General features: G+C 45.3%; 1 protein-coding gene across 2 annotated transcripts in view; it reads left to right on the top strand.

The window, feature by feature from the left end:
* The first annotated feature begins 8972 nt into the window (after positions 1-8972).
* Positions 8973-21184, top strand: part of KCNQ3 (potassium voltage-gated channel subfamily Q member 3) — a 190552-nt gene continuing 178340 nt past the window's right edge. For both annotated transcript variants that reach the window (XM_023921410.2, XM_086878746.1), the window contains exon 1: positions 8973-9319. In XM_023921410.2, coding sequence (XP_023777178.2) covers positions 8988-9319 — 332 coding nt within the window. In that variant the 5' untranslated portion in view covers positions 8973-8987. The remainder of the gene's footprint in view (positions 9320-21184) is intronic.

Raw genomic sequence — 21184 nt, forward strand, 5'->3', positions numbered from 1 at the left:
CACTGCCATACACCTCCTTGCTCACCTGCTCATTAATAATGTAGCATGCCTGCTCCTGAAGTGCTGAGGGATCCCATTCATCCCATTCATCATGCCAGGCCCTGCACAGTACCAGAAGTTCTAGTCCCAAAGCACTAAAGCCCTAATACTCCACTGGCACAATGGCCTTGGAAGAAAATGAACCACAGGACCAAATCCTCAGGAACTGAGACAAACTGAGACAAGCATCTTCTCCCTGAATGGTACATGGAGTGCTATTGATCACAGCCACACAGGGAACAGGTAATAATAAGAAAAGAAAACAAGACTTTTTTAAGTGCTAAACCTACATATTAACTTCCAATTCAACTCTCCTTCTGAACAGATGAGATCAAATCCTACTCCTTCCCACTCTGTCTTCTAGACACAGTCTCTGCTCACAGTTTCTCTGGATTTTTCATTATGAAATCAAGAAAAGCAATAATACAATTTAAGGAGTGCATCCGTGTTGTCACTGCTCAGGTACCCTGAGCTCACCCAGACCCACATTTGCAATGGTCCATCAAGGCTGACTTGATAGGTAGGGCAGAGGATTATTCTAAAGCAGAGCCTTGTGACTGTGTTCTCATGGCTAATTCCTAACCAGACCTTTGGAGCAACAGGAAAGATAATGGTAATAGAAAAATGCTGCTCTGATAGAGCAGAGTGCTACATCATTCAAGGTGGGAGGTGTGGAATTTTGTTCTCCAGAAAAGTGGAAAAAATATTTAATTTGGCAGATTCACAGTGCATTGCTTGCTTACTGAGCTGCAGGAATTATGTGATACCTTGGAGCTCTAACAAGGTTACAGCCACACCATAGTTTTTTCCTGCAGTCAATTTTGGGGCTGTGCAGGCTGAACAACATTCATCTTCATGCAATAAAATACGGTTTTCTACAATTGATTATGAACCCTTCCCCTTCTGAACTCTAGCACACAGAAAGTGCAAATTATGAAATAGAAAGACAGCATCTGAGAACAACAAAAATCGCTGATTTGAGAGGGCATTCAAAGGGAACTTGTGTATTAGTGTGAGCCTGTTCAGCTGCAAACCAAGAGCGGAGTTGTGAGCTCCTGTTACTCTGCAGCTCAATGTTGTTTCAACAACAACTGTTGTTATTTCTCTCATGGAGAGACTGCATGGGCTGGAGAGCTGTGCCTGCCTGTGCAGGAAAGTGTCCATCTTGAGACAAGCCACCTAAAAACGAGGATGTGTGTGGTGTGGACTTGGGGGTTTGCTGATCCTTCAGAGCTGCAGTGTTCAGAAAGCCCTGGAGGAGCTGCTTGTCAGAGACTCCTTCCGATGGGAGAGGGAATGAGTGGGCAAGGAAAATCAGGCTGCAAATAGATTTTCAGTTTTATATTTGTGAAGACAGAAGTTGTCCTAAGACAGGGCAATTTTTTCCTCTGGTTGGGGAAGTGATAAGTGGCACCCTTGGAATGACTAGAGTGAAATCTTGCAGCTATTAAAGAAAGTGTAAAGATACTTGCCCTTAGGATCATTGCCAGCCCATGGGGTGTTCTTTTCCCAAGGGCTGAATTTGAAATGGGCTTGGGATACCTGTACAAACCAGAGCTGGGTTCCATTTGTAAATGATTAACAGCTGTAAATCACAGTTTAGTTCTGGGCTAAGTTCCTTGAAATTAAAATATGTGTCAGGTACTTCAATCAATCCTTTGTGTAACTGGGTGTTCAGAAGCAAGAAATGAGGTAATATTTAACAGGTCAATATTTAAAAGCTGTCTGGACGTGATCCTGGCTGTTGGTGGCCCTGCTGGAGGAGGCAGGTTGGACCAGGCGACCTCCAGCATCCTGTCCAACTTCAATAGTCCTTGATTCTGTGATTTTGTGAACATCTGAAGTCTGCTTCCACTGAGGTTATTAGGATTCTCCTGGAATAGGACTGCTGAGTGTTGTAAAGCAGATAGTACCAGACAGATGTACCAGTAGCAGATAGATGAGGGCTTGCCAGACAACATCACTATTTCAGTGTGTGTGATGCTTCACACAACCACTTACAGTCCCAGACAGAGCTGGTGGTGAAGTTGTACCAGTTTTTCAATCCTCCTCATATTTCACAACCAGTAATGGAGCCCAAGTCATGGAGAAACAATTCTGTCACTCAAAACCCTCAAAGCAAAGGCCTTTTCTGTCTTCTCCACTAGAATGGATTTGACCAAGGAATTTGCAGTGGATCCATTTACAGCAATTTAAAACTGATATTCAGAGGTTTCTGCTATATGTAGCCATCACTCTTTCATCTTTTGTGCAACAAGATTCCTATTCTGCAGAAAATTGGAAGCATTGGATAAATATTTCTAGAAAATACCTAAGAGGTATTGGTTTGCTAAGCCTGGCTTCTTCCTTGTATGAAAATAGGCAGCATAAAGGAAAACAGTGGGTAAATTTCTTGCAAGACACATTGTTGCAGGCATGATTTCTGCAGGTCTGAAGGCAAAGAAGGAATTTGATGGGAACCCTTTGTGAAAGCAGTCACAGGCTGCACCTCCTAGTAACTCCCCAGTGACTGATGTTGAATCTATAGCATGATCAGGTTTCCACTAATGATACTCCAACTGCTTATTTTGATGCTAAGGGAAAATATCCAGTTGAGAGACACACTTTGACAGGTAGATACAAAACTGTCTTAGGCACAATATGGAACCTTAAAAATTTTCTGAAACGAATTGTAGAAATCATTTGAGTCAGTAATGATTTCAATCATATTCCTCAGAGTTGCTATCTGTAATGATAAGAGTTCAAATGTCTAGATTTGGGGTTGACTGTGTGCTGTCCCAACACCTGGAAGGGAGACTCTCACCTTTCTTTCATTCACTCATAGTCAGGAGGGGAAGTAAGAAATTCCAAGAGGCTCAGAAAAAGTCATAAAACATGAGACTGAAAGAGAAAACGTGAAATGATGACCCATCTTTATCTGTTTGCTTTCCTTCCCTGAAGAATCTCTTCAGACAGCCCTTTGACTTCTAATGATTTAGTGCTGCCCTCCTTGTGTGCTAAAGGGCTATGCCTGAAAATGAATCATGACAAGGTAGATTCAACCATGTGAAAGGGTTAAACTCACTGGGTTGAGAAATGAAAAAGTTTTGGATGAGTATTTTTTTCAAGAAAGTCAAGGACTGGGATGGTCAGAGCTCAGCTGGAAACCCAAGGTTTGAAGGTACTGATGCAATGTAAGAATCTTGCTGGCTGAAATCCCTCTTTCTATCTCAAAAACAAGGACTGTGCAGAATGATGGGACAAGATTGCGGATGCACACATACATTGTGACAGGGATTCAGCCAGGGGACTATGAGTCAATTATGGATGCTCTTTTGATTAGTTTTCAACGATCTTTTAATGGCATTAAGACAGTCTGAAGTTACAATGTATTGATTTTCTTTTGCCCATGCAGTAATTTGCAGTGGTGGAGATTTATTTTCCACTTTCTGTTTTCCATGAAGCTGGCAAGCAGCAAGGCCAATGGCAGCTGGCAGTTGGTTTCCCATTCCTATGGATGCTCTTGTGCTCTGAGGATGTGAGTGCCAGGGAACTCGATGCTTAGGGAGAGAAAAGTTGGCATGGGGTATTTCTGTGGCCTCATTTCTATACTGGCAGAAAATAGGGATGCTTTCTGCTAGGCCAAAACTGCTGCAGTTGCAAACCAGGGAACACTTGCCCTGCTAACTCTTGGACCAGGGGACCTGTTCTGGCAAGTCCTTCCCTCAAGCGAGCACTGTGAAGGTATTTCATAGTTGCTGTTTTATTTTGTTGGTTGTTCTTTTTTCTTTTAATGAATTTTATCTACTTTAGGACCAGCAGCAGCAGCCCTACAGGTATTTTGATTCTGAACATACAGCTAATATAGGCTCTGGCTTCCACTGCACAGAAAACAGCTTGGGGCAGCAGCTACTTTTCATTAGGTTCATCTGCAGACTGGGGAAGGAAGAGCTGCCTGTCATAACTCTTATTTTTCTGCACATCTTTGAGATTTCATGGGCATCCCAACCACTTTTCCACCAGCAGATATAGGATCAGACACTGATCTCAGTCTCCCCAACATGATTGTTGTGTGCCTGACCTGGTTTCATGAAGTTCATGCAACGATCTGGATGCCAGTGTGGCATTTTTATCAGTTTGACCACCTGCTGATCACAGAACACAACTCCAAGTTAAACTAAGCCATAGCTTTTGAAAATAAAGATCAAATCTGCAGCTCTGACTTAAGTCCAAGTCCAGGAGTGCTTCATGCTTGGCTAGTCTATTCTGTCTCGTTCCAACCAGTTGTTCTTTTTGGGCTACACTTTGTTTTGGTTTAAGCTACATCTTAGATCCCTTCAAGGCTAATCCTTAAGAAACAAACCCTTAAAAAAGTTTGGCATGTAGCTGTAAGGAAGGAGGATGTGGATGCACAGAGGGGAGAGGAAATGTTGCTGAACACAGAAGTCACAATACAAAATTCAGGCTGGGTGTTTGAACAATGCAGCTGAGACAGCACAGTCTGTGTCTGGGTTAGCAACCCCCTAAATCAGCTCCCATGGGGCTTCAGGCCTCTTTTAAAGCCAGGCTGCTCCTGCTGCTTGAATTATGTGGGCTATCAGTGCTGTATTTTGTCTCATTTGTCATTCAGCAGTAAGGGCTTCCAGACCATGCTCAGTCACACTGGTAGATTTTGTGGGCATCCAAGTACTGAGTTTTAACAAAATGATTAAAAGAGAGGTAGGCTTGTGTGTGAATGGAGTCCTCCTTAAAGCTTTTGGAGCTTCCAAGGAAAGAGCACAGGGATACTTGATGGAGCTTACACCAAAGGTTGGGTGGAAGTTGGTGTTAGAGACCAGCTAAAAATGGGATTAGGTCTTGCCACCCTAAATGAGAAACTAGAAGCCTTGAAGTACTGCAAAAATTTTGCTTGATAAGATAGAGGAGTCAGAGGAAGGATAGAAAAGGGCAATAAAATTTGACATCAGTGCTTACACTGAAACTGAGATCCCACTTATTTCTGTGGTTATACAGCTTCACCCTCCATGCACTGGCTCTTGCTCCATATAAAAGATTCCTGAATCAAGAGGTCCTCAAGCTTCGAATCTCTCATCCCAGGAAACAATCCCTGTAGTTCTGCTCTTCACCCATCTCAAAGCATGCCCTACTAGAGCAGGATGTGACATTTTAATGATAGTTTCACTCACAGTATAGACGGGGTTACTTTCTATTCCTGGTTCTTGGGTACCATTTTTTCAAGTAACAAATCTCTGTTCCTCTGTCACTGGAGCTCATGAGCAGCTGTTTGTCCATTTTGCTCCTAAAGTCTTTTGCACAGAAACTGATTTTCCACTTGCACTTTCCATCTAGATGGTCCAACTGTGTGTTTCTGTGGCCCTACCAGAATACACGCTGTGTGTTAATGTGATGTTTACCAAGCACTCCTGTGCTTTGCCACTTGCAAGAATCCAGATGACCTGTAAAAAAGCCAAGATAAAGCCATATCTTTGACCAGCAGATACAATACTATCTTCTTCTGATTTTAGGCTATAACCTCTTTGACTGAACCAGTTTTCTGTTTGATGAGGGCCAGCATAACCTGCTGGGAGATGCTTATCAGAGGTCCCTCCCCATATCAGAGCCTGTTACAGCCCCCTGGCTGCCAGCTCCAGCTCGGCAGAAGCACTTGCTTTTGATTACAGAGATCTCCAGTGTCAGCCAAGGAGGTGGATATCAAACCTGAGCACGTTGGGTGCTGCCAGCAGCACTCCATAAATAATAGTAATGGAGTGTAATTGCTCATTAAGCCAAATCATAGCCTGGAGCCCTCCATCTGGCCAATCTCCCTGCGACATGAGCGGGAGCTTTGCCAGCAGGTGTGCACGAGGACTGTGGTCCCAAGCAGTGGTACCACCAATGGGGGACTGCAGCACCACTACTGGGGGCTGATTCAGATCCCCTTGAAACTGTTGTGTGTCTTTGGATTGATTTAGAAGACTTTAGGCAACCTCCCTTGCTTTTACACTGCTCAGCCAGTATGGCTACATCTGCGCAGCAGTTATCCCAGATGGAATATGGAGGAGGAGAATTCCTGACACTGAGCTGTGGGATTTTAATTTTAGAGAGGCGATGGAAACCCTTTCCTGTTGGGTCTCAAGTGGTGGTTTGTATAGGCGTGATTTGAGACTTGAAAATGTCTCAGAAGCCTGCAGCTGAAAAACCCCAACATGTAATTGATATTGAAAAGTGTTGTGTCCCTGGTGTAAGTGTTATAAAAGCCAAAAAAAGCTGGTGTGCCTTCCTATCAATCACCTACTGCTATCTGACATTGGTGCAAGCCTTTGCAAGTGAAAATAATTTACTGCCTCCCCCCATGAAAATTATTTACCATCCCCATTTCGGTTTGAACATTTACTGTTGTGGTTCAAAGCTGTGATGAATTGGTTAGCTATAAATTGTCTTTCCTCTCCCCTTCTCCTCCCACCTCTTCCTAATGTAACACTGGGATGAAGGTTAAGGCATAGGGAGTTATCTGAAGCAAATGCTCCATTCTCAGTGCCCCATACATCCTCACTAATGCTTATAGCTCCCCTGTGGCATTGGGAAGTGTAATCGCTATTGTACTGAGGTAGATCAGGAGCTGGAGAGAGATAAATGGCCTAGTTATCAAAACTTCCTAGCCTCCCACAGCCCTCCCTGGGAATACAGCTATAAATGACATTCAAATGATGCTGATAGATGTTAGCTGAGCAGGCAGCAGAACGTGTGCAGTCCCAGTGCTGCGCCCAGCCAGACCCCTCGTGCTGATAATGTCAGGAGACCTCAGCATCCCAACACCGGCTGCTGACACTGGAGTGCATGAGGTACCACTCTGTCTGCTCTCATCAGCTTGTAGACAAATCCCTGGGGGCTGCAAAGGTTCGAAATCAGATGGTGACTGAGGCACATTAATGCTGGAGCTTGCAGAGATGAAGGAAGCAGGTTTTTTTCTTCTTTGACACAGAATTTGCTCATTTTAAACCCTCTGATGGTGAAATATGGGAGGGAAAGCAGCCTTTGTTTCACCCAGCTCTGCAATGACAGAAGTGTGGTTTTTGAGTGACCTGGGATTGTCTGGTCTAAAATAGTATGGCCTGTGGTGGGTCCAGAAACTACCTCCAGCAGCTCCCTTTGCATCTTTTGTCCTTCCTGGTGTGTGAAACACGGGAAGAACTGCTCAGATCATAAATACCTCAGGAATGGAACGGGAGCAGATAGAGTAGGTGGCAAATCTGCTTCTGAGTCTGGAAGGGCTCTTGGGTGTTTTGGCATCTCTTCAGGAGATACCAGGAAAACTCGCCCATCTGGAGGAGGAGAACCTCCCATGAAAACAACCAGCAACCTGTAAGGCTTTGAAATATTTTATTTTATTTTATTTTATTTTATTTTATTTTATTTTATTTTATTTTATTTTATTTTATTTTATTTTATTTTATTTTATTTTATTTTATTTTATTTTATTTTATTTTATTATTATTTTATTTTATTTTATTTTATTTTATTTTTATTTTATTTTATTTTATTTTATTTTATTTTATTTTATTTTATTTTATTTTATTTATGATTTTATAGTACATTTTATTTTATAATTTATTTGATTTTATTGCGTTTAATTTTGTTTTTAGACCCTTTCTATCTTCCCAAGGTGTGGCTATGCGAATGCTCAGCCTTGAAGGCAGGTTTTTACACCAGAGCAGCGCTCAGAGGTGATGCTTCTAGTGTGGTGTGGAAGAAATCCGAGGGCACCAAAAGTGTAAACCACACAAAAGCTTGTCTCTTCCCTTCTTCCTTACAGCCAAGATACTGAAAGGAAAAGGGTCCGGGGGTGTTGAGCACATCTCGTCAGGTTTTATGTCGGAAGCCTGGAGCAGGGCTCACAGGGCAGAGAGGAGAGGGGAGCTCCTGGGTCCCGGGGCCGGGGCGAACCCCTCGGGTCTGCAGCGGGCACCGGCGCCGCTCCCTGCAGGAGCCAGCCGGGAGGGGACAGAAGCAGCATCTCCCAGCAGAGACCCGCACAAAAAGGCGCTCCCCGGCGGGGCTGGGGCTGCCCGGCCGCGCTGCCCCCAGCCCCGGTCGGCGGGCGAGGCTCCGGCTCGGTTCCGAGCGATCCGCAGCGGCAGCCAGCGCCTGCAGCCGCCTCTGCCGGCATCCTTCATCCCCCTCCTCCGCTCCTTCCTGCTTCGGCGGTGGAAGCAGCCCCCCGCCGGGGGCCGGGAATGCCCTCCCCTCCTCTCCCTCCCTCCAGCCGCAGCGGGGGAGGGGGGCTGTGATGCTGCAGGGGGATCCCCGGGAGCCGAGCGGGGTCTCCCGTTCCGCCGGGATCTCCCCGCTCGGCGCCGGCGGCCCCAGCGGCGGCTGCCGGGGGGTGGCGAGCGGGGCCCGGGGGCACAGGGGGGGCAGTGCCGCGGCGGGGGGGCCGGGGCCGGTGTCCCCCACACCGTGGATGACTCGACAGCCGGGGCTGGGGGAGCGGGGGGCGGGAGCCCGGCTATTTGCTGGCTGCATACAATGGGCCACTCCCTAACGTGAGGGCTGGGGGGAGGCAGGAGCTGGGAGGAGGAGGAGGAAGAGGAGGCGGGGGGGGGGTTGGGGGGGAAGGAAGGGGCTCGGGCATCGGGCTGGTAAATAAACTCGGCGATGATTCCCCTCCCTCGCGCCGGCCCAGGTGCGCGCCGCGCTCCTGCCCGCCCGCTGCCCGCCGGCGGGGGTGACCTGACGGGGATGTGACCGCCTCCCCCTGCCCACCGCTGCTTACCCCCTCCCTCCATAGAGATACAGATATATATCTATATATATATATACACACACATACATTCACAGATGAATATATATATATAAATATATAGAGAAGTCATTTTGGGGGGAGGGGCGGGGAGCTCGGATCATGGCCCTGGGGCTCCCGGGGCTGCCGCCGCCGATCTGCAGCTCGCCTCCGGGGCCCGCCGGCGACCATGGGGCTGAAGGCGCGGCGCGGAGCGGCGGGCGGTAGCGCGGCCGGCGGGGCGGCGGCGGCGGCGGGGCGGCGAGCGGCGGCCGGCGGCGACCCCGAGCAGGGCTCGCTGGCCCTGGGCACCGGCGGCGACCGCGACGGGACGCTGCTGCTGGAGGGCGGCGGGAAGGAGGAGGGCGGCAAGCGGAGCCCGCCGGGACTGGGGCTGCTGGCGAAGACCCCCTTGAGCCGCCCGGTGAAGCGGAACCACGCCAGGTACCGCCGCATCCAAACTTTGATCTACGACGCCCTGGAACGACCCCGCGGCTGGGCGCTGCTCTATCACGCCTTCGTGTGAGTACGCGGAGCGCGGAGCGGGGCTGCCCCGGGGGGCTGCGCTCGGAGCCGGCGTTTTGCTTTATCATTCCCGGTGTAAGGCTCCGGGGGCTCGCTCCGGCGCCGGCTGTGTGGGAAGCGAGGGTCTGATGCGGGCTGTGCTGCTGAGCCGCTTTTTATTTCTCTTATGTCGTCGGGTTTTCCAAAAGGAGCAGCTGCTTTTAACTCAGTTTCTGTCTTACCCGCACCTCCACGTTGCCTTGGAGCGGCATTCCCCGAGCCTGTGTGTCTGAGGCACTGGAAGAGGGATGCCAGAAAAACCAAGCTCTGAGCGGTTTTAAGGCTCGAAGTGCTTCAGGGGAACGCGGCCAGTTCAGCTCAACCCGGAGCCTGAGGTTCAGCTCGCTCTTACAGACCGCGAGTGAACCGATTCCTTCCGTAGCTAAAAGCGTCAAATGAAAACCATCGGCTTTGGGTCCGATAAGCATCACCCCGCAGTGCATGAAACCCGAGCACTGCAGCGCTGTCAACCAGAAAGTTACACTGACCACAGGTGAACCGAGAGGAAATAAACTCGTTTTATGGCCCATAGGTGACGAGTCAAGAGAATGACAACTGGTTTGCATTCCTAAAAATTCTGGTGCCTTAAGTTTTCATAAAGAGTATTGAAAAGATCATTCTGAGAACAGAGTTGGCAGAGTCCTATTAGAATAAATGTATGTTTTAGTGTTGTGGATGTGTTTGGAAACCTAGGGGTTTATCAGTGATCACAGTGCTACTGTTTTTCTTTGGCATTATAAGGTGTGCAGAGCTCTGTGTGACAGGATTTAAGCAGTGATTTTTGAAATTAGTTTGTTTGCCAAAGACAAACAAGGCTCTCTAGGCTGCATGGGTTGTGAGCCTGGAGCTGGATCTCAGGAAGTCCCGATCATTGGCATAGTCCTTGCACCTGCAAATAAACAACTTGAATGCAGAGCTGTGATTTTACCTTCAGGTACGTTTTTATGGATGTTCGCAGTGATTTAGCCCTGAGCAAAAATTAAAAGGGAGCCTTCACTACAAGAGTGCACTCATTCATTGCTGCTCTCCTCTTTTCAGGGTTTGTTCATAAAGTACATCTTGGGACTCAGGTCCTGTTTTCCAGCTTAAAATCTGAAACAGTGGAAACAGGATGCCGTGACACTTTTTTGGTTCTTTCACCTTTGTTTGCCATAGGAAAACTCACGCTAGCAGGGAGCGACATTTGAAGTGTGTTTTGCTGGGAAAACTCTTTGGTCTGGAGCTTGCTGTTGTGTTCAGTATTGCATAATGCTGCTTCTGGCTGGGAGAGAGTCAGGACTGGACAGAGGGGCACCCCTTTCATCCTGCCCTGGCCAGCCCACACACATCAGTGAGGCTTTAGCGCACAGCAGAGCAGTCCAAGCAGCTCTCACCCCTCTGTGCCAGCTGGGTCAAATCTGTGTCCAGGCTCATGTCTGGATATAAGCAATAGGATAGTGGATGTGTCAGGCTCAGGTGGGCTGAGAGATTCACAGTTATTTGCAGTGGTATAAGAATTTCCAACTTACAGCATTCATTTTAGATAACTCTCTAGATGTGTGCTTGACCGTAAGATACTTATGCAATACGGGTTCACAGAATGGGAAAAAATTATGACGTTGGTAAGGTTTGATCCTTCTTAGGAGTGAACCTGACACTGTGTGGTCAGCTTCTCTTAGATGACTACTCACTCCTGCAAAACTGAAATGTCAGTCTGACTCACAAAAGTCAGTGACAGTCTTGTGAAAACCATTAGTGCCAAATTCAATATTAATGAAAATGAAACAAAACACTTCTAGAAGTCTTTATCCTTAAAGGAAGTAAAACACACAAGTCTGTCACCCAAGCATAGACGCTCCATCTCTTCCCAAGACATCCAGAGGATCTTGCTGTCCAAGTTGGCCCCAGTGAGTTCCTGTTCAGTCTCAGCTCCCTCTGAACTCAGTTGAGGCAGTGGGGTCTTACCTCACTGCAGGATCCAACCCTACAAAAGGAATCTGCTGAGAGTGATGGAAGAGTGTGCTGAGATCTGGCTGACAGGCTTCAGAGCTTGTTCGTGCCACTGGAGAAGGAAGACCTGCTCGAGGGCAGGAGCTGTGGGGAAGCAGCATCTAAGTTGATACCCGAAGTCTTTATTCTTACTTTCAAATGAATTGTCTTTTAACATTTTTTTTCTTTAGAGGAGTCTCTCTCATTTGGAGGTGCTGCTGTGACATGGTGTAGTTCCATCCCAGTAGTCTGCCAGTGCTTCTTTTCACACTAGAACAGCTTACGCTTTTCCTTGGGAAGGTGAGAGGCTGCCTTCCCATAAAATCTACAAATCTGATCCTGTTTTAATTTTCAAGGAAAGTCCCATTTATGTTATCTTAATGGCATGTTACGCTTTGTTTCATTTTCTGAGTAACTTTGCAGTAAGTGCCTTGCACCCAAAATTAAGCAGTAAGATTGTTGCTGTCAAATACAAATAACTAAAGAATAAACAGCTGAGGGCCAAAAGGGATTGCAGCACGGCTGGATGTGATGAATTCCTTATGGATACAAGCATTCAGAGATGTTTAACAAAGAGATGATGCAAAGCACCCCAATATTGTGTATATCCCAGGGTTTGGCAGGCAGGTAGCTGCTGATGAAAGTGGGTTGCAACTTTTCAAGACATGCTGAGAGTGTTGTGTGAGGGGCAGGAAGGGGCTTTGACAAGGTTTTTGTGAAAGCTTTGGATGCCACAACTTTTGAAAGGGTGGTACAGATGGGACCTCATTAAATCATGCAGAGATGCACATATGGCTGCAGAGGGGTCACGATCCTGTGTGGATCTCTCTGCTGCCATGTGCACATAAATGAGGCTCGAGCGCTGCCTCTCGTAAACCCTCGCTTCAGCTGGTGTTGGGTGCTCTGAAATGCTTCAGTCTAATGAAGTAATTCAAGGAGAACTCATAAATGGGATCAGGCTCTGCTGAGCCCTAGGGACAGAGATGCAGTTCAGAAAGGGAGTAATTCCTGATGGCAATTTTAGCATTCAGCTTTCACTGGTAGTAATTAAGAGAAAGTGATGTGAGATACTTTCCTTGTGATTCTTCCTTCATTCTGCACAAGTGAGTTTGTCCAAGCCTATCCTTGGGATTTGGTCCCTAAAGAGGCTGGCTCTGTTTTCTTCACCATCTGAAAACATTTGTTCTCAGACAGCTCTACTAGACAAAAGATTTATCTATCACCCATGATGTTCCCCTTTTTTGGGTCACTAGGGTTCATGGCGTTCTTGGCAATATGGCAATGTCTTAGTGGTCTTCCTTGGTAAGAGAAAACTGTTTTTCCTATGAAAAAATTCATGTCTATAAAGCTAAACTCTAGCTGAAATTTTTCAGTATAAAAATAAAATAAAATAAAATAAAATAAAATAAAATAAAATAAAATAAAATAAAATAAAATAAAATAAAATAAAATAAAATAAAATAAAATAAAATAAAATAAAATAAAATAAAATAAAATAAAATAACCATGAGATTTTGAGGTATTTTTTGAGATGTTTCATTTGGAAATGTCTCTTGGGGGTTGCAGGTCAGGCTACAGCCTACCCCTGCTCTTTTCTGAGCTCATGTCACTGTAGCTACAGCTGATGTTCCTATGATATTCTGTATTTCCCTTTGTGTTAGGCAGTACAATATCTTGTAGGAAACCCCTGCAGTTGTGCCTGGTGGGATGTGTGCTGTGGCCAGGGAGACAGACTCAAGACCTGTCTGCTTCCACAAGCTACCAAATGCTTTATTTATGCACAGAAGCATTAATGAGCAGAATGAAAAACCTGAAACAAGATTTTTATTTTTCCAGTTTTTTTTAGTTTTAAGCACAAAATGTTTGGTGGATAAAGGACAGAGTCCAGAAAGATAACATAATACAGATTGTTTGGAATTACAATTTGTGGAAAATTTTTAACCTGACTTAAAGAGAGGATGAAGGAGAGGTAACTAGGAGATATTTTCATATCATCTTCTGAGACAACTACAGCTTTTACTTTCATGGAAAAATAATACTAGGAAAAGGTTTGTGATTAGATATTTCTTTTTGGGGAAGTGTGCAATATCACCTGCAGTCTGCTGGTGTAGATCACCATGGTGTACCTGCTGATGCGAGGGTGAAGCCATGGGGAACATTAGAGAACCCTTCTCTATTTGCCATGCAATCTTCTTTCAGTACTGCTTAATACCTGGAATAAAAAGAGGAGGCAGAGTCATGTGATCTATCAAATCAGCAGCATTTCTGGGAAGCACCTCTTGCATGACTGATTGTAGGTGGGTTGCTTGCAGAAAAGAGTGTCATGGGATTTGGGGAATAAGTTGGAGGTCTGGAGGCTTTTCCTTATTTTCCTCTTTGCCCTTTAGGAGGTGCTCCATAAGATGTGCTCGCTCCCCTGTCTCTGTGAGCCACCTGGAGGGAGATGGGAGAAGGTTTGGGGTAAAAAGAGGGACAAATGTGAATCCTTTCTTGGCTTGTTTGGCATGGACTTGTATCTAAGTGAGTCCCTAGAGCAGCAGAGCGAGCCTGGTCCATTAGCGAGTGCCCTTTGCTTATGTGTGTGCCAATATGGGTTCTGCTTTAATTATTTATGCTAATTCATCATAATGCATGGATAAATATTCTGCAGCATACTTTGTAAAAACTAATGAAGTCTTAGTCATTGGAGACCTTACCACACACCTCTGCTCTTGCAGCTCCGCGGAGGCTTGTGGAGCTGCCCTGGGATGGTGTGTGCTTTGGGGGGATGTGACTGTAGCTCAGCTGCTGGGATCAGCTGGCATGACAGAAGAAAGCTGGGATTTGCTGGGGGGAATGAGAAGGGGCAGCACAGCGTGGGGAAGCCACTGCCTGGGTAATGTGTGGCTGGTGATCCCCAGCTCACAGGTGCCCAGTGCTTGTTTAAGCATCCAAACTTCCTTTGCAATTACAGACCAGGCCCTTTGGTGGGAACAAGTGTTCACCTGCATCCTCAACTCTTTGTGCTTGGGCACCAGTGCTGAGAGCAAGACCCACTCCACAGTGGGTACCCCCAGCTGGGCTTGGTTTGCCTGCATTCCACGTTGCCTTGACTACACTGCCATTTGCCAAGTTTTGGTGAAGCTCATGCCTGCTCCGTGGTTCGTGGGAGCTGCAGGCACAGGCCTGCACGGTGCACAGGGTGTGCCTCAGTGTCCCCCTGGGGCTGCAGGTCCCTGAGCATCCTGCTGCAGCCCAGCCTCATCTGATGGGCGTCGGAATCCGCGGTGGTGAGCGGTGCCCGCGGGAGAGCCCGGCATGCTGGGGGGAAACAGCGCGGACAGTGCCAGCAAACGCTCAGCAGCTGCCAGCTGCAGTGCTGCCAGCTCAGCCCCTCAAACAGAAGTCATAGTCCCTGGTGTCAGGTCCACAAAACGGAACCATCCCAAATTTAATCAGATTGACAAGCAGTGATATAGCTAAGCCACCACAACAGCCAGCAAATCATGTTTTTCTTCTCTTTTGAGGGACCTGGTGTGAGGAGCAGCAGCATCTCAGTACCACCCCAGCAGTCCTGGAGACACTGTCAGTGGGAAAGCCCAGGCCTAGATTTATCTCAGTATCTCCAGCGTGCACGCTGGTCAGAGGTACCTCTCTCCATCAAAGCCATCCCAGCCTCTTCACATGCCTCTGTTTTTCCTTGTTGCAAACAGTGGATGATGACGGGCCACAGCAGGGTCTGTGCACTCCTGGGACAGCTGCTGGGTGAAGAGGACACCTGAACTTTACTTCTTGTTTTAATCTGAAGGGGACATTTGGGAAATGGTACAAAAATGAGCAGGGAGAGGCTTCCTACGCTTGTTTTGCTCATTTTGCTGGAAAATGTAGGAACACTCATAACAAATTTAATGGATAAAATAATAACTAAAGACTATGTGTCTTAACAGCTGGATTAAAAAAAATAACACATACATATAATTCCAGTCATATATCACAGTGTGATTTTGTGTGTGCAGGTAAATATGAAGGTTCTCCAGCCTTCTACTGGGGAAAAGATACTTCTCACAAAGATCACCTCAGAATCCACTCAACCAGCATATTTCTTTTTTTTGGTAGCCCTCATCTTCAAATAACACTTGATTGAATCATTTTTATTTATAGCTTACCCAACATACAAACCTGTGCATGTACGTAGAACATAATTCTGTATCCCTTGACTGTCAGAAAGTCCTGTGTGGCATTGAGGTGCATGTGGAAGGTCAGACAATAGCATGAATATTCAAGGATAAGATCTGAACTTGAGGAATTTGACTTAATACCTGGAAGAAACTTTCTGATCAAAATTAATCAAGTGAGCATAAAGATAATTTTTATTTTGTTTACCAACATAAAAGACTGGTGACCTTAGACACAGCCAGGTGTCTGGGTACTACCACGATCAGCCTTGCATGGTATAAATAAATGATAATGTTTATTCTTATATTTAATAACATTATATTCCCTTTTTGTATTTAAGAATGCCATACTCTCTTGTGCACAAAACTTAACAGAAAGAATGGAGCCATGCATCTGCTATTGCTTCTGGCAGATACTGTATTAAATGGGATAACTTAAATATTAATAGCTTTGCAGGGAATAAGCTCCACAAGAGCTGTTAAGTGTATGCTGCCTTAGGATGGCAGCTGGGAAACTCAGCATTTTCTGTGGAGAGAGGGACATGCCCCAGGATATTTAGGTTTTGGTAACCTACTTGGAAAAAGGCACTTTTGGAGAACTTCCAGTCTGGAAATCTGTAAATTGCCTTCCCCAGTCTTAAGTGAGAAAATTGCATAAACGTGTCTTTAACTTGGAAGGTCCTGCTGAAGTCAGGAGGAACCTATCCAAGGTGACACTGAGGTAATCCAAAGCACAGGAGTGTGACTGGGATTTGGTGTAAAGCAGCATGAGGTATCATCATCTTCCTCTGTACAACCAGCTCGTTGCTCTACTCAGGCCTGGTGGGATCCTTCTGAGCTCAAGTTCTTCAGAGGATCCATCACACATCTCCAGCCTTTTCATAGCTGAATAACCACCTCTGGTTGTAGTCTAATTCTCAGTCTGGAGAGATGCTGAGACCCTGACATGAGACACATCTGGTGTCTCTTGAGATGGCATTTGCTCTCATTCCCCTCTCCCTCATGACTATTCTTGCCAAAGTCTTCCTTGCTTTAATTTCTCTCAGTTGTTGCATGGTGCTGGAGCTGCAGAGATCCATTGTGTGGCAGTGATAGAGGAGGAATCCTCATCCTCTCTGAGTTGCTGTTGTCTTTTACTTCCTTTGACTTTCCACACCTTGTTAATTTCATGGATACTTGGATCTCTCGTGTCACTGTGTTTTCAGAGCTGTGGCTACAAGCTGCATGAATGTACTTTTCATTCCTTTGGCAACCCAAAGGGTTGTGTGATTTTCCTGTTGACTCTCCAGTGGTGTTTTTTTTTAATCTCAAATGCTTTTATGTTTACTTTATTCTGTCCTCACTAGTGTTTTGATCACCTTCTAGGTTAGTACCTCACAATTTTGCTAACATTCAATTTCGAGATCATTAAGGAAACTCTTAGGCTAGAACTAACAGATACCATTCAGCATTTCACTAAATAACAACTTCCCTGCTTCCTGGTTAATACAATGTTATTTGTTAGGTGTTTATTTATAGCTCTGGATCTAATTTTTCATGTTATATTGTTTCTCCCAGTCATCTGAATTAATACTAAACCAAAGATTTTATGAGATATTGCACCTGTGTCAAAACTGCAAATATTTCCTCATTTCTTTTTGTTGAAACCTGAGTTTCAGGCCATGTTTATCTATTTAGTTCTGTGATGTGCATTTAATAATTATCTCTCCATCTCAGATTTTCATGCTTTTGACATGGTGTGTATGTCAGACAACAAAATAATTAATGGTTCCTGGTGCCATCCACCATTGGAATAGAGATAAAGCAATGCTGAAAGCCTAAATATCCCAAACCATCCAGGTCCTGGTTCTTCTATGTTTCATAGGAGCCATTAGAGTTGGGCTATACCTAACTTTAGGTCAATGACAGATATGTTAATCTTACACCAGCAGACTCTTTACAGGACATCCCTCCATACACTGCAAATTCAGAGTGTAAAATTTTCTGCTTTCAGTGGGGATGGAGGAGAAGCAAGTGCAGCTGTTGAGGGAGTGATAGTGAGATCCCCAAAGTGCCTGGTGGGGAGCTGCCCACCAGTTCTCAGCAGTGCAGCATCAGCTCTGCTTATCTTTGCTCCCCTCTTGCCTCTCCATGCAGGTTCAGAGTGCTTATGAGGAGGGATTACACCCTGAGGAGGGAATGTCAAGAGCAGCTGATTGAAATTGCAGGGGAATTAGTTTAGCAAGGTAATTACACGAACTGGAATTTGCTCTTCTACCTTTGCTAACACTGTTGCTCCTGTGAGATGTGCTGGGAGAATTTCAATGCACACAGCTGAGGCTCCCTGATCACACCTCAGACACCTTCTGTGCCCTGGCACCAGATGCAGCCCAGGACCAGCCTTGCTCTGCAGCTATGACAGCAGCTTTGCTCACACCCAGAGCAGTCATTAGCCATGTCTTGGCTAATTGTCAAAGCTGTGCCAGGGATGTTCCCAAGCAGTGACACACACTGACTGATAGCACGACACTGCTGGGTGGTGGCTTTGTTCTGAGGTGACTGACTGAGCACAGAGCAGGTGCTGCCACAGATGTGGGACCAATCCCAGTAGCAGCCTGAGAGGGGTTCCCTGCTCTGGAGGCAAATGAGGTCAGTGATGTGGACACTGGTCATGCCAGCAGGCCTCAGGGACAGAGAGCTGGGATGAGCACCTTTGAAGTAATAGAACAGACATAATTCTTATATGTGAGATCTTACCACTTTGAGGTTATCCTTCTGGGTCTATGCAAAAAAACACTTCTTTTTGGATAGAACCCTAGAATCATTTAAGTTGGAAGAGACCTTTAAAGGTCTAGTCCAACCCTGCTGCTGTGGGCACCACAGTTTCAGCCATCCATCCTGGCCTGGAATGTTTCTGGGGATGGGGCATCCACCACCTCTCTGGGCAACCTGTCCCAGCGTTTTATCACCCTCATTGCCTAAGCTGATGCTCTTAGTTTCAAACCATTGCCCCTAGTATAAGATCTTTCACTTAGACAAAGGCCCAAGAAATCCTACCCCACTGAAATAATACAGGTTTCACCCTAGGTGTGTGTACAATAACATATTTTACATTCTACATCTTTTCTCCTTCCTGTTCATGGAACTTCGCTGTGGCTTTTGCCTTTTTTGTTTCAACACTTCTTGTGCTGATCCAACTCCCATGGGGGTTTCAACACTTCACCCCCACATCTTGGAATATTAACAAAAAAATACATTATTGTGATAGTAATCCAGGAGGAAGAGGATTTTTATCATTCATTATCAAACTTCTTGTGTAAATTGTGAAGACATTCCTAGTTGTGTGGCTGCTGATATTTGGCTGTTTCTCCTGATTGTGTCTCACTCATTTTTGTAGATGTTGCTCCATTACCTTGTCAGGTCCTGATGCAGAGGTGAGATCTGGCAGAGGCTGGCTCATGACAATTCCTGCTCTCAGATTATGGTGCTATCACACATTACAGTGTCAAATACACTACTGTCTTCAGTGTTAAATTACTTCCACAAACTGCATTGCCTTGCTCTTCCTCAGGGCTTGAGTGTTGGTCATTCCTCAATGTGATCCATCCATCTAGCACATTATCTCAGGTAGCTGTCTGGAATTCTTTTATAGCTGCTGAAGAAAAACAGGAAATGGAACTTTCTGGAGTGCAATTAATCTCATTCAGAAGACAGTTGTAAAATGGGTGAGATTAATCACATCTTGCAGAACTTGCAACCCTTCCCTGACTACAAAGGAGACCTCATGGAACTAATTCAAATTTAGGTATTTGCACTGAAAACACCTGAGGAATGGGAAACTTTCTGCCTGACCTGAGGGGCAAGGATCAAAGCCACATTAGGACAGCTAAATGTAAATATGTTCATGTAGGGTTCTGTGTGTGCAGTAGGTATTTAGCTTCTCTTTATAGTCAGTGGAGATTTAGTCAATACAATCAAGAGATTTTAGAGTGGAATTCATCCAACCTGATGTAAGAGTTTGTTTTACCTGGAGACAAATCACAGCTTCAGCTCCACTGAGCAGCTCTCCCTTGTCTACTGCCAGAGCTGATCTTTGGTAAATGTCTGCAGTAAAAGCCATGTTCAGACAAATGAGTTGTACCTTTAAAGGCAAGAGGAATATGATTCTTATTGTTACATAGACTTTTATTAATATTAGACTCAATTCTAATTCTCTTTCCTCAAGAGCTTTGTATATGTTACTACTTAGTATCCCAAGCCATGACAAGCCTACAGTCATCCCTGTCATTATGCCAAAGAAAATAACATTTCAGTGGTTTTAAGGTTTTTTTCTAGCTGGGATTCTTGAGTTTAACTTTCCACCTTCCTTTTATTCTGTTTTGCCTTGGGCTTTATCTCCCTGAGCCCTCACATAAATTTGCTTTTGATTTATGATGGTAATTGCAGTTGATCTTGAGGTCACATTCAAACCCAGACATAACTACCTGTTGTACTGGGCTTCAAATCTAAGGCTGTGATTGACTCTCATTTCCTTTTGTCTTTTGTATTTACCTGGACACAGGAGCTGCTGTGCTGGGAGGTTGCCAGCATCAGTCCTCCTTCTTCCTATTCCTGAATTTCTGTCCATTGCCATTGTTCCTCTTGACTATATCACTCAAAATTACCTCCCAAAATCAAAGAACAGGCATCACTGTTTTCTAGGTGTCTTCTAGGGATCAGAAAACATTTTGAAGGTGGCTTGAATATTGTCCTTTAAAAGCCTCTAACAAGTGTAGAAGGTCAATTTGAATGCCCTGCTGTGAATGAGGGTGATCACGAGAGCCATTTGTGGGCCCAGACAGTTTTTAAGTGCTACAGTTTTCTGTATAAAATTGGAGACTTTGCAGAGATGTAAGCACCACTCAGTATTTTCAAGGGCATGCTCACTTTCATACACTAGCTGAAGCAGGAAACCAGCATAATTGAACTTAATGCTGAAAGTCATTGGAAAACTGTATGAAATCAGGATGCATGCAAATACCCTGACTTAAAGGAGTGTATTTGGGTGGTGGTGTATTCCTTTAACAGCTGCTAGTTTGTGTTTTGCTTGCTTTTGCAGAAATACTGAGCGAGCAACCTCTTTTAGTCATGTCAGTGCAAATGTAAAGTAAATCTATTACAGTCACAAGAACAATTGGATTTGGCTGCTGCACCACAAGCTTGTTCTGGACTCAATACAAAATCTTTTTATTTTTATGGATATTCTGCTAGTACCAGAGGCCAGGATCAAGGTCTTGCACACAACACACTTGACCTCCCAGTAGTGTAAGACAGCTTGAGGAGTGGGGTAAATAGGAGAGATGGAGATCCCCTGGCAGAATAACAAATGAGTACCAACCTATCCCAGATAGGATTCCCAGCCAGTATTCACACCATGCTGGTCACAGCCTCTTTCCTTTATGCTGGGAGCTGCTTTATTCGAGCATGGAGGCTTTCCTTCTCTCCTTGCTCCTCAAAGATGAGAGAGAGTTTTTTCCTCCCTCATAAGTCCAGTTAATTGGGTTATAAATCCAGTGCAGATAAGCTGGGCAAGTTGTGCAAGGGCTGTCTTTCTGCACGTTTCTGGTGTAGGTCATGTCTCATATTTGGCCTGTAGGAGGGAGTTGACAACTGCAACCATAAAACCATTTAATTTGGAAGGTTTTAGAGGTCTGCAGTCCAGTCCACACAGCAAGGTTAACTT

Source organism: Cyanistes caeruleus, chromosome 1, assembly GCF_971803275.1.
Source record: "Cyanistes caeruleus chromosome 1, bCyaCae1.hap1.1, whole genome shotgun sequence".
NCBI classification, from domain to species: Eukaryota; Metazoa; Chordata; class Aves; order Passeriformes; family Paridae; genus Cyanistes; species Cyanistes caeruleus.